Genomic DNA, 14,446 nt, shown 5'->3' with positions numbered 1-14,446 from the left:
ACAGAAGCTCCAGTTTTCATTGAACAACATCTTCCTTACATATTTGTCTCTGTAAGAAGGCAGGGAAAAACATGGAGCCCTATTACTGGTAATTTTGTTTATTTTGTTCCTTATGAGGTGCAATGATCTCTGTTCTCTGTCACAAAAGAACAGCTGGAGAGATCTGGGTGCTCACAGATGAACAACAGCCTCAGGGATGGGTCCTGGTGTTGTCACAAGGAGGGCAGCTGTCCCTTGTGCTAGTGACAGGTTTGTCATGCTGGATTCTCTTAGTTGTTGCCTCAGTGCATTAGGCTGTAGGGGAAACACATAAGGAGTCCTCCAGAAGTAGAATTTTTCAATACTGTCAGCTCATTCTAAAAATTATTATAATGAACTTTTTTTTTTTACTTTTCAAATTCGAATTTTGGATTTTTTTATTTGCTTTTTAGCTCAGAGCATTTAACATTTCAAAGCATTGCTGTAGAAGGACAAAATACCATAGCTTTATTTTGTTTTTGTTTTTAAACTACCCTGCGTTGAATTGTTTTAATTCATAGAGCTTGTTAAAAAGCACCAACTAAATATCTTATGTGTTATAAAGCATGACAGTTGCAAAGTAGCCTCCACAAAGAGCTGGAATGGGCTTGTGGAAAAACAGGGAGGTGTCTTCACAGCTTGTTTGCGTGGTGACAATACTTAGACACCTCTACAACAGCTAGAGGGGAAATGGAGGGGAGGAAGCTCCAGTTCAGACTTTGGAGGTAGCTAGGAAGAGCCTTGAATGTCTTCCAGAAGTTAAGTGTCAGTTGACTGGTCTGCAGTGAAGGGCAGGCTACAGAATGGGAGAAAACCTGTCTGGCGGATGGGAGGGGTCAGGATCTACAGATTCACGAGTCACAGGTTCTAATCCTTTAGGTTAAAGTAGCAAAGTAGGTAATATAAGAATGATGATTCCAGGTTTGTCCAAACATATAAATAAAACACTTTCCAAAAATTCTCTAAAGATGACAATGATGTCCTAATTGTTAGGTTTTTAGAGGATATGACAAATATGACACAGACATCGTATAATGTACAGACACACGCACACGATAGAATTATAGGGTCTGGAAAAGACCTAAAGGTTATCCAGTTCATTCCCCTGCTGATGCAGTCCTGCAGGTGACCATCCAGTCTTTGCTTAAACTCCCCTAACAAAGTCTACCTCCTTCAGGGGCAATCTATTCCACTGTTAAATGAATGGCATGAGGCATGGAGTCAAGAGGGCCTGCTTCAGAAGTGGCTCCTTTAGGAATGTAGACTTTTCTGTTGGCTATCCTGACAGATTTATATAGCAACATCTCTTCTAAAGCAATTTTTAAGAGGGCCCAAATGATCTGATAATTAGTGACACCCTTTTAAACATAACCCCACCACAGGTGCCCCAAAACTCTCCAACCCACCACCACTTGGCCAATTGCATGCAAAGGCTTTATCAACTCCATTTCCACAAAATGCCTTGCTGCCTGATAAGAGAAGATTGTCAATAAAAGAATACCTGGGATGGTATCTGTGCTGATTCAGATGAAGACATATTTATCTGACTGGACGCATTCTTTTCTAAAGAATCTATTTTTTCGTAGGTTCTCTTCTGCCTCACAGTGTCTTGTTGTACTGCTGGATCATTTGAGAGGCTCCCTCTACTGTCCATTCGAGGTCTGTATAATGACCTGTTACTAGAAGTCACATCATCTCTTGAGCTCCTGCTATTACATTTTTTCAAGCGCTCCGACTGAAACTTAATTTTGTTACCCTCTGGCAAACTAGCATTTTCCAGCATTTCTGCATCTAAGCTACCTTTACTTCCTCTGCAGGCTGCTGATCGATTCACCACAGCACGCATTTCTGCAATCAGCTTGTCATTCAGAGCACTGAGTTCACTGTTGCTGCCCACAGAGCCAGGTCTTCCCTGGCCAGGAGCCTGTCGCCTTCCTTTTCTCTTTCTCAGGCTTGGAGAAGGCCCTGTTGAATAGCCAGAGTCTTGCTGACTTATAACTGTAGGATACTCTTGAACCTGAAGACTGTTTTGCCGACTGTGGTGGGCCTCCATATTTTTGAGAACGTTTGCCTCCAAGATTTTCCAAGAGTGTTTGAAGCTGTCCCTGGAACTAAGCTGCCCTAGCTGTGGTTTAGCAACGCCATCAACTATCACACCTGTAGAGTTAGGATTTCTGGATGATTGGTCAACATTGACCATATGTTTAATATACTCTCTTCCAACAGGACTGTACTCTGTTGCAGATGGATTTCTCACATGCTTTTTTCCAGCTTGGTGCTGCTGCATACTTGGGTGCTGTAATAATTTAACTGGTTGGGGTTTCTTATTTAAGCTGTTGCTTGGCGACATTTGTGGAGTTGTCCCATTCACATTTACACTCCCAGTGTCCATATCTACAGGGGGCTCATCATAAATTGGGGAATCAATAGATGGCTCATCATATATTGGTGCTGGAGAAGCATACTTGGGAGATGAAGGCTGTGATGTTTGCGTCTGACTTCCTGAAGGACTACTGAGCCCATTAGTTAACACTAGACAAAACCCTCCATTCTCTGTCTTCTTAATCTGCATTGACTGTTTTGTTTCTGCTGAAGCTCCTGGTTTCTGCATTGCTGGATTTGGGGTTATAGCCTGAGGTTGGGCATATATAACTTGTTTTGCATGCAGAGATTTCTGGCTGCTGGTTTCTGCGCTGTTCTGCATCTGAAGCGAATTGCTCGAGGTGGAATTAACTTGTCTCAGGCTGTTGACTTTGACCAGCATGGCTGCTTTAGTCCCTGGTAAAGGCTGCCACCGGGTAGGGGTGTCTCTGTATGGGGAAAATAAAGCATTTAGGAAAATAAAGCAAAAAGTGCAATACTACCTTCAAGTGTAAAATACAGTCAAAAGTTTTATCCAAATATCCAACTGGACCTCCAGTGAAGAGGTTGGGTATGCATGCATCAGCCATGGAGGAGGATGGTATGTCCATGGAATGATATGTGGGCAGAGATCTACTGCTGGTGGTGCTTCTGCCAGGAGTAGGCCCCCAAACAGTGCATTTCTGAGATGTTTTGGTGAGTGGCCTTGAACCAAATGGCTTCAAAGATCCTTATTTGCTCTGAGAGGCCCTAGGATTGAGAGGCCTAGCCTGGAGGTTAATCCTGCTCCCCAGGATACAACACACTTAGTATTGTTCTGTCCACAATTATTGTATTAGGAACAACTTCCATATCAAACCATTGTGCAGGCATTTCCTTTGTTTCTATCGGAGCTATTCAAGTTAGTAATGGAAAAATAATAAATCATACCTGCGACAGGAAAATGCTGCTCTCAGGGAGTCTGTCCCCTATCCCTTGGACAAACCCTCCCCTGTTTAACTCCATAGGACACCGGACATTTATTTTTCAACATCCAAACACTGCATATGGTCTCTAAAGTGCTACTTTTCAGATGTGAGTAAAGATCATATTTTTGTTGTCTGCTGATTTCTGTTGAGTCTTGAGGTAAAGCAAAGAAAAAACCTTTGGGCTTAATTTTTTTAGCAGTGTCCTCCCTTGCTCTTCTAATGAATGCTGAGGAATCTAGAAGTTCAACACCTGTTTGTTTCCCCTTGTATGCATTTTACTTCTACACTGTAACAGCAGTCATTTCTTTTCTTCTTAATGTCATCTAGGAACTACAATAAAGGATGGGCTCTAATGAGCAAACCTTTAAGAATAAGAGTTTGCTTATTTTTCCTCTCTATTCCTTCCCCATCTCTATTAGATTCTACAGCTTGTGAGCAGGGCAGGTTTTCCTTAAAAAAAACCCTAAAAACTTTATTTAACACCTAGTAAACCTCAGGTCCTTTAGAAATATTATATAAGTGAATTTTATTTTAAACATGCACATCTTACTAATGTCAGTAGGCTGGATTCAACTACCCCTTTTCCGCTAGTAGAAGCCAATATAAAGATGCCCACTAGCGTAACTGGGCTTTCCTGCCCAAATCCACTCTGGGGGATAGGGAAAACCCACAGAACACTGCATTTGGTGGGGTGGAGAAGGGCAAACAGAAATGCTTGTGCTGACATAATGATTGGCTTAGCTGCACTCCACTGATTTCCACCCACATAATTTGCATATATTCAGAGTTGCCTTTAAAGTTCCTGGAACTGAATGTGTCACTCCCCAAGGGCAAATGCCAGGGTGACATTTCTATAAGGTTTGAAAGGAGGAGGAAAACAAATGAAACAAAAAGTAGAAATAGCAACCATTTAAATGCTATCATGCCTCACTGCTACAGAGGATCTGGCTGCTTTCTCATATTGTGGGATTATTCTTGCTTATGAGAAGGTTTTTTATGCTGCTCCTCCCAGAATAGTAAATAAATGAGTTCTCTTTCAAATGAGTCGGGATCCGATCCGATCCGATGCAGTTCCACACTACTAGTATGAACTCCAGAAAATCATGTGTTGTAACAGTCATGCAACTCACCACCAATTTATTTGCCCAGGCAATTAGCACTTGCCCATCTTCTCACCAAATCCAGAGAATTGCATTACAAGCCCCAAATTCCTAAATTGTAGGGATGGCTGTCAACTTGGATGGCTTAAAAGAGGAGTAGACAAATTCATGGTGAATAAGGCTACCATGAAGGATAATGGCTACTGATATGTTTTACCTCCACAGTTGGGGGCAGCATGAATACTAGTGGATAGTAATCATAAGTGACACCAGTGGTGTTGTATGCAGGTTTCTGCTTGAAGGCTTCCCATAGGCATCTAATTAGACATTGTGAGAGCAGGATGCTGGACTAGATGTTGCCTTTGGTTTGATCCAACGGCACTCTTATGTTCTTATGAGACAGAAAGAGTAAGAAGAAGGCAAAGACTGGCATCTGGATAGATACTTCTGCTGTTATTTTCCAAGTGGAGGAAACAAAACAGCATTCTCTCTATCTTGTTAAGAATACAGAGTCCAGAGTGACAAGACTAGCATTTCATGGAAATACAGTGGTATCTTGGATTAAGTACTTAATTCGTTCCAGAGGTCCGTTCTTAACCTGAAACTGTTCTTAACCTGAAGCACCACTTTAGCTAATGGGGCCTCCCGCTGCCGCTGCACCACCGGAGCACGATTTCTGTTCTCATCCTGAAGCAATGTTCTTAACCCAAGGTACTATTTCTGGGTTAGCGGCGTCTGTAACCTGAAGCGTATGTAACCCGAGGTACCACTGTACAATGGAACCTCGTGTTACGTACCGTCCTCTTTGCGAACACTTCAGGTTACGAGCTCCCGGCTGCGAACTTTCCCCGGGGATGAGAGTAGATGGGAGGCACCATTAGCGAAAGCGCACCTCGGGTTATGAACGGTTTGGGCTTAAGAACAGACCTCCGGAATGAATTAAATTCATAACTGGAGGTACCACTGTACAGAAGAAGAAGAAGAAGAAGAGTTTGGATTTGATATCCCGCCTTTCACTCCCTTTATGGAGTCTCAAAGCGGCTAACATTCTCCTTTCCCTTCCTCCCCCACAACAAACACTCTGTGAGGTGAGTGGGGCTGAGAGACTTCAAAGAAGTGTGACTGGCCCAAGGTCACCCAGCAGCTGCATGTGGAGGAGCGGAGACGCAAACCCGGTTCCCCAGATTAGGAGTCTACCGCTTTTAACCACTACACCACACTGGCTCTCAGCACTGTTATATGACATCTGGGGCGGGGACATAATCTGGGCAGGTGAGCAGAGCAGGTGACAGGCAGAACACTTGTTTGCAAATATCAGACGGCATCAACTGAAGCTAATGAACAGTTTCCTTCTATTTCCTATTACCAAACAGTTACCAATACAAGAGCCAGCACGACCAGGAAGTCTATTCTTCAAGTTTTGCCTATGTGAAAGCTTTATTCCGAATTCTTCGGTCCACAGCATGAAATGCAGTCTGGTTAACCTACATAATGTTTTCATTTCTGTTTCCAGTTAATTATAGCTTTTGTGTGGTTGCTTAGGCCTCATGGTTGTAGTCTTGAGTTAAGCTACCTGCAATAAGACTCACCACAGATTAACCAAACTATATCATATATACTAGGAGCGAACTCAATTACCCAAGTGCCATTCCACGGCACCACCCACCCACAAAATATTCCAAAACAGTCCAACAAGGGCGTAGCATGCTCACTGGTGACGGAATGCTGGCTGGCTGTTGTGGGGGGAGGGAATAGAGTAGTTGGGTAACACTTCACACTGCAACATCTTATTGCAGATTGCACTTGTAAATATGTAACACTAACCCCCCCCCCCCCATCAGTTTTCTGCCCAACCAAGCAGGGGTTGCTCATACAAAGTTTACTGGAACTTATGCCAGACTCAAAGTGGGTCAAATCTATCTGGATGAAGACTGAGTAATTTAATGAATTAATTGCATCAGTTAGTTAACCAAGGGGTCTTTTGATGAAGCAGCAGAGTTTAAATTTGGTTAAATACCTGGTGCATTTTATTATATATTGCTTTTTGTATAAAGTACTGAGGGAACAATACTTGGAACAAATTTTTGGGAGGTATGTGGAGAGGTCCTTCCATGAGACTATAAACTTTCCGCTCTGTAGCCAAGACAGACACGTTACTGTAAAGACTGCCTGTTTTTTAACCCTAGTAATTGATGATAGAAGAAATTTTTTAAAGGAGAATACTGTGTCTTCCCAGAGATATTCAGAATTTTAAGTTTGTTACTGTTTTTATTTTATTCAGATTTGTGTAACTTTGATTTATTTGAACATGTGTTAAAATAGGGGCCACTTTTTCATGGTAAACACTGATTTGCCTGTGAATTTTAGAATCTTACATTTGTTTATGTTGCACAATATATATTTTTTATTTGGAACTCTCTCCATTTTGTTTACCTTGACTTGTGTTACTTTCATATGGCTATGTACTTCTCTTTGTTAAACCCTCTTGCTTTGTGATGGTCTGATGACAAATGAATCCAAGTGGCAGTGGCAGAGAGAGTTGGGTAGTTAGAACAAATGGTCAGGAAACCCAAGGAATTTAATCCCCAGTTCTGCTCTTCAGAAGAATTAGCAGCAATCACAACAGAGAACAGTTAATTTGATGACTCCCCAAAAGTATTTTTAGCTTGTCTTCAGAAAAGGAAATATTTTTTAATTCACAACAAAGAAACAAAGGGAAACACACAGGGCTGCATCCTGCATATGATAGGATACAAGCGAGCAAAATATCCTTAATATAAACTGGCATGGCAAATACGACTACGCCAAGTTTGCTCAGGAAAAGCTTATGGAGAGGCAAGAGTCACTGTTTCCCAAAAAAAACCCCCAAAGTTGTAACTCAAAAGCATATTTACCAATGGCTCAAAATACATTTGAAGAACACAAAGTTGAGAAAGATCTAGTATAATCACACTTACAATCTAACTAGACTTGACACATCTCTCCCCCCTTCCCTCAACAAAGATTTGTGACTGAATTTTATTAGCATTTGGAACAGCCATGCTGGATGCCATATTGAATTTTCAGCAAAACTCTCACCGTGCTCAAGATTTGCACGGAGAAATAGTAAAACCTAAAAGGTGGGTGAACCATTGCTGGGTGAGAGAGATTCTGTCACAACATCTCCACAAACTGTCACCTGAATCCTCTCATTGCACAAACAGGCGTGGTTCACTCAATACACAAACTAGTCCTCAGAAAAAAAACTTGCATGTGGATTAAGTCCAGTCATTTTGGATATTGAGCATGATGGTGAAGCGCAATATAAATTACTACAGCAAATAAGTAAATAAAACAAACTGGGCTGTATCAAGTAAAGGCATTGCACTCACAAAACTCCTGCACATGCAATCAAACTTTCCCTTCCTCTCCTCCGCTTCCCTAAATCTGCTCTTGGGTTCCTCCTAACCCTCCAGAGCAGATCTGAGGGGCACACAGGGAAAGGAGAAGTAGGGAAAGTTTAATCGGAAGTCATTTTTCAAGTCCAATATTTCATTGGCTTCAACCCATTACATCTGACACAGCCATACTGTTGATGATGAATTTTTTAAAACAACTTTAGAGTGTATATTTTACAGTGGTACCTCAGGTTACAGACGCTTCAGGTTACAGACACTTCAGTTACAGGTTACAGACTCCGCTAACCCAGAAATAGTACCTCGGGTTAAGAACTTTGCTTCAGGATGAGAACAGAAATCGCGCAGCAGCGGTGCGGCGGCAGCAGCAGGAGGCCCCATTAGCCAAAGTGGTGCTTCAGGTTAAGAACAGTTTCAGGTTAAGAACAGACCTCCAGAACGAATTAAGTTCTTAACCCGAGGTACCACTGCTGGAACATTTGAGGACTGGGAGCCTCCTAACATTTCTACTCCCACAGTTCCTCCTTCATCTACCATCAGAGCCTAAGGCTGTGAGGAAAGATAGCAATATAGCAGCAGCAGCAGCAGCAGCAGCAGCCACCGCCCAATGCGGAAGCCTTGGTCTGTGAGGGACTAATTAATACCTGGTTGCTTCAACAGTCAGTTCTAGGCCAGGAGTTCCAGCTCCAGAGTGCCACGTTGCAACAACAGAGAACTGGTGGGGGAGGGAGGGAGATTTCTATACACCTTTGCTCAGCTCTAGAAAACATTCTTCCATTGTCCTTTTCATTGTGTTTTAAATATATTCTAAGCTGCCTCGAGAGCTTCAGCTATCCGCCTTGGTAGCTCAGTTGGTAGAGCAAAAGACTCTAAGGAGCAGTAGAAGTACAGTGGTACCTCGGGTTAAGTACTTAATTCGTTCCGGAGGTCCGTACTTAACCTGAAACTGTTCTTAACCTGAAGCACCACTTTAGCTAATGGGGCCTCCTGCTGCTGCCGTGCCACCAGAGCACGATTTCTGTTCTCATCCTGAAGCAAAGTTCTTAACCTGAAACTGGGTTAGCGGAGTCTGTAACCTGAAGCATATGTAACCTGAAGCATATGTAACCCGAGGTACCACTGTACTCCAGAAGGCAGGCAGGCAGGCAGGCAATGTCAGGATTCCCCACCCCCACCCCGACATCTTCGGACAAGGGCATTTCTCAAGTTTGTCCTGTGCAACCCTGTGAATTAGCATACTACTTTGTAGTGGCAAAGCTACAGCACTGTTGGTGCAAAAGACTGGCCTTAAAAAACACACACAAAAAACAACCGCACAAGTGTGCAAAAGTCAAGATTACGCCCTAAGAAATGAATGCAGCTAGTGCAAAGCCTGCTATCCCACCTCTCTATTTTAAGCACCACTTTCTTCCTCCTCTTTGAAAGCTGGTCTCAAGGCAAGCTCTTCCACCTGCCGCGTTGTTGAAACCTGAGAACTCTCCATGTAACAGACTGATAGGTTAGAACAGATGCGTCTCAACACCACCAGGGGGAAAGGCTGCCAGCCTGCATAATTCTTTTAGGCTTTGCCAGCTTTCGTTTAGAAAAATAGCCTCATAGGTGCCAACTCTATACGTGTGTCAAAAATGCAAAAGGGCTTGCATTCTGCACAGTTTTCAACAGGTGCTATATCCTTTTTGTGCAGTTGTCTTTGTCTATATCAGCCAACGATTAAAAAAACGTCATCGGCAGCTGTTCATATGGGATTATGTGAACTTATGGCTTTATAATATTTTGTCTGCACTTCTGTCTCAGTTCTGCCTCACTGAAGTTCTGTGTCATCAGATTTGTTTTCTTCAAGCAGCAGACCCTAGTATTCTCGGGCTCATGCAATAGCTGGGAGATTTAAGAGGGGCCCTGCTAACTAATCCAAATCTGCCATGGAGCAGGGAAGAAGCTTTTTAAAGAGACAGAAATCCATTGGGAAAGAAGGTGAGAAATGGAGTTTAGCTGTTAGGTTTGGGATCCAAAGAAAAAGGGAGAATAAAAGAAGTGCTCTCACTACCTGAAAAACTCTCAGCTTCATACACAAAAGATACACAAATTAACAGTTGGAAGAAGAGCAATCAGTAGCAAAAGCTCACCTTATTGCTCCGAAACACCCGCTCAGAACATGGAGAAATATCACCATGGAAATGATTAACCTTGTAGACTTAGCAAACAAACCCTTTTTTCAAATACAATCATATGTCTGACTTCAGTTGGGTTGCCAGTCAGTGAATGTAATACCATTTTTATGAGGACCAGCCAAGGTTTCAAAATGCAGTTTGCAAAGCTTTATTTTATTTGTCTATCATGTGCATCTTTATTGGAACTGTTTATTTTAAAGTCAGTGTACAGTTTTCACCCCCACCGTATCCCCGTATACATACTGGCACCAAATTTGGGTAAGGACTCCCCCAGCTCTGGGAGGGGGAAGGGGGGTACACTGTAAGCCTTCACATCTAGAGACTGGGAAGAAGATAAACCTACACAGCCCATTTCTATTTCATTGTTGGTTTTTTGCATGGCCAAAAGTAAACAAAAATCGGAAGAGGACCAGGTTTTTTGTTTTGTTTTAAGGCGCAAGATACAGAAAAGACACTTGCTGGGTTACATTTGGGAGGGGGGAGGTTTCTAAGCTTGCAAAGCTTTTGATTTCCATAGAGATATTTATCAGGCTGAGGTTAACGTTGTATTTAGATTTGAGCATAATGAATGTCAGGGAAGGACACAGACTGGTTTTTGGGTTTTCAAAAGGAGCCATGTCCATTTCTGCTTAGTCCCAGTGGGCTTTGTACGACTTTAGCAGGCGGACTAGTCTTAACTTAATCATATCTGTGAATAATTCCACCATTCTAAGGCTGGCAGGGGTGGGGAGGGGGAACCAAAGCAAAATAGCAATAAGGATAAGTTGGACTTTATATCATTCTAGAAACACCTACCGGTACTTTCCCCCACACCCATCTTCTTATCCACACACACACACACACACACACACACACACAGAGAGAGAGAGAGAGAGAGAGAGAGAGAGAGAACTATCTTACCTAAATAAGAATTCTGAATAACTTAAAAGCTCATATATGCATTTTGATCTGCAAGTTAGTCATAATACAAACACAAAATAGCATCCTACCATTTTTGTGGTTTTTGAATTAGCATGTAGTCACTGCTATAAAATAATTTTAACGTTTTATTTTATTTGCCACACCAGCCAAAAATGTGCTGCTAAACATTTGTTTTGGCATGAAACCATCTGTCCATGTAAAATTCTGCCCAGGGTTCAGTTGCCGGTTTCTTCCCAATTATCTTCCTTTGTAGCATTTTAAGTGATTGCATAACAATATGATCTTTTAGTTTTTAGGGCAGGGAGAGTATTTACTTTGCCACTGTCCCTTGGAAAAAATCATACAAATGCCTATGTGCTCAGTAGATGTGATCCCAAGACTGAAAACATGGTTTTAAAGATGTCAATTTATTTCTGAAAACAGTGTTTTGGGGTGAGTGTGGTTTGAAAAAGCCCAGTTCCCACTGAGCTCCCCATAGGTGTGGAAGGGATCAACTTTTTTTTTAAGCACAATCTACACTTCATTTTGCACAGTTCCATGTTCAAAGAGCAGGCAGGGCTGGATTATTAGGCTAATAAGGCTATTAGGCTAATAAGGCCGTTATATCTTGTAATTCCTCAATTTTCCATTTGAGACCTTGGGCCTGTCACTCTTAGGGAAATCCATGTATGCCATCTTGGACCCAGGGAAGAATAAATAAGGCATTTAAAAAACCCCGAAGACTGTCTCAGTAAGCATTTTAAAGTGTTATGTGTGAAAATGGGCTATAGTAGTCTAATCTTCAAAGTCTAATACACATAGCAGAAGTATCATGTGTTGTGGATTGATATCCTGAAGCAGTTTCATTTGGGAGATTTGCTCCTCCCCCCCCCCCAAATATACCAAACGCATGCATAATGCTCAAATCCTTTTTTGGGGACATGTTGGTTTGCTGAAGTGCCAGCAGTGAAAAAAGTCTACTTGGCTGGACCATGTTATTATAGAATCCAATGTGAGAGAATGGTATAATCCTCTTAGCAAAACATTCATAAAGGTGAGTGGGGTTGAAGGTGTGGTGCAGTCCAAACAAACCAGGGTCAAGCACGGAAAACTCACTTTAGATTCAAAACATGATCCAAAAGCAAGGTTAGGCAATAGTCCAAGGTCATTGCCACAGGGATCCCAGGCAAGGTGCAGCTCGGCAAGGAGGGGAGAATGGGTTTGGGACCAAGGAGCCAGAAATCTCCATTGGTTCCAGCAACTGAAAGGCAACTCAAGAGGATTCTCAGCACTGGTTCCAGGGGACCTTGTCTGATCCTCAAAGTCCTTGACCTGCAAGGTGGCTAGTTTGTCCTCTGACGATTCTGTTTGACGCCATGTCAGAGCTAAGCATGACAGAACGTTTCCCAAATGTCATAACTGCTTTTGGGTACTAACGGTAAAATGTTCCTTCTCTTTTATAAAATGGGTAAAGAATGTCTTCTGATCCGTCATGAAAGAGCCTTTCACAGCTTTGTCCTTCTTGGTCACCAACAGTGAATTTATCAGATTTCTGAACTATTATTACATCACTCATGATTTTGCCATAGCCAAGGCCAGGAGAAACACCTGGCAATTAGTATTCAGTTGCATATTGTCTCTGAACATGGAGGTTCTGGTTAGCTATCAAGGCTAACAGTCCTTGATAGAACTATATGACTTTGATTAAAATCACTGGGTGGCATTCAAATAATAGTTACACCAGCAAAAAGATTAGTGCTAATGCAATGGGATTCCCCTGCTTTCCTTTCCCCCATGTGAGCTCTGTGCTGTCCCCAGATCTGCTCCCATGCATTGGGTGAAGTCCCAGAACATATTTTAGGGAGCACATGGGGGCAGTACATTCCATTGCACAAGGAGAAATCATTGCACTGACAGAACATTTTGCTCAGTGCTATGTTGAACAGAACCTATTGTCCCCTTGTGTTGGTCTGTACTCGGGATAAATTCCTTCTTTGTTGCCTTACGTGATCCCCTCTCTTGCCTGCATAAAACAACAAATTTCATTTCGGGAGGCACAAAGAAAGGAATAAATCCTGATTGCAAGCAAGAGTGCTCCAGCAAGCCCTCTAGATTAAGGATGCAAGATCTGTAGGTTTCTTTACATATAAAACTTCAGAACAAATAGGATTCACATATAGGGATATTATCTTACTGGTAACAGAAAAACTAATCATCAATAAAATACTCTTTATATATAATTAAACTGAGCTCTACATTATATACATTAAAATGCATGCTGGTTGTGTAATGATACTTGTAATAAAGTTTTTTTGTGTCTATATGCCCTATAGTAGAGTTAAAAATTGTGACAACAGGGGAAGGTTTAAATATTGCTTAAAACTGGAGTAGATAGTGCTAGAGAAACACCCTTGGCTAGAAGCAACGAACTTGTTTTCTTACAATGCAGTGTTACTTGCTACCAAAACCCACACTGGCAGTTGGCCAAGTCTGCGCAAGAAATAAATTCCATGATTTTTGGGCTGACTTATTGGGGAACAGAAAACTGTGAGCTACCTAAACAAATGAAATGCCACTTTGAGTTTCTTCACCAAGTTGTTGACAAGTTTAAGCACTACAACTTCAAGCACGGCTCTCAGTGCCTCCAGCACAACACTCCAGCAAGGCTTAGCCAGCAAAAGAAAGAATGGGCTGACAGCTGCAGCCTGAAGAAAGGATTTTGCCATTCTAAGTCCTGGCCAAAATCTGGAAACTCTCCTTACGGAATGTGAACTCACTTTTCAGAGAGTTATAGCTTTGTCAATCCACCAGAATGGAGGACAGAATAGGTTCAGACTAGAAACCACATACTTAGGGTGCGGGGACAAGACAACAGGGATGTCTGCTGCCTTCATGCCCTGCTTATGAATCATTGAGCTGGATTCTCCTGGAAACAGAATACTGGACTCTACAGTTTTGGGGGGCTTTCCAGAGGGGCAGTTCTTAACTAAAAAATTACTTGCTGAGTCCATTCTAAACACCTTACAAGGGCTTCAGGTACCAGTGTTCACAGGAAGAATAAAGGGAAGTTAATTACTTTATTCAATTTTTAGGCCTCAAAATTAGCACTCAGGAAATAAGATCTGTCTGGGTAAAACCTGGACAGGGGCGTCTTATCCATAGAGGCTAGTGGCGCAGGGCGCCAAGTTCTGGAGGGCGCCAGGGAAGAGGCGGAGGCTGGATGTGGCGCCTCCCAGAATCAGCTCCCCGCCCTCACCTGCCTCCGCCATGCCACGCTGAAGCAGCGCCGCACCCGGAGCCTCCGCCTGCCATGGCCACCATGGCACAAAGCAGCCAGCTGGGAGCCGCCGCGTCCAGCCTCCGCCTCTTCCCTGCCAGAGGAGCTGCCCTCCAGCTGCTGCCCGCCTCCTCCAGCCCCATGAAGCTGGGCGTGTTGCTGGCGGCACCGTCCTCCCTAAAAAAGGTTAGCAACTCTGGGAGGGGGGGCAGAGGGATCTTTGCACCACGACGCCGGATATGCTTAAGACGGCCCTGTT

General features: G+C 42.8%; 1 protein-coding gene across 7 annotated transcripts in view; it reads right to left on the bottom strand.

The window, feature by feature from the left end:
- Nucleotides 1-14,446, bottom strand: part of LOC114599473 (rho GTPase-activating protein 39-like) — an 82,614-nt gene that overhangs the window by 14,087 nt on the left and 54,081 nt on the right. For all 7 annotated transcript variants that reach the window (XM_077929171.1, XM_077929170.1, XM_028734803.2 and 4 more), the window contains one exon: nucleotides 1,520-2,828. In XM_077929171.1, coding sequence (XP_077785297.1) covers nucleotides 1,520-2,828 — 1,309 coding nt within the window. The remainder of the gene's footprint in view (nucleotides 1-1,519; nucleotides 2,829-14,446) is intronic.

This window comes from Podarcis muralis, chromosome 5 (assembly GCF_964188315.1).
Source record: "Podarcis muralis chromosome 5, rPodMur119.hap1.1, whole genome shotgun sequence".
Lineage (NCBI taxonomy): Eukaryota > Metazoa > Chordata > Lepidosauria > Squamata > Lacertidae > Podarcis > Podarcis muralis.
Note: the sequence above shows the minus strand (reverse complement) of the source record. Positions and strands in the feature narration are given on the sequence as shown.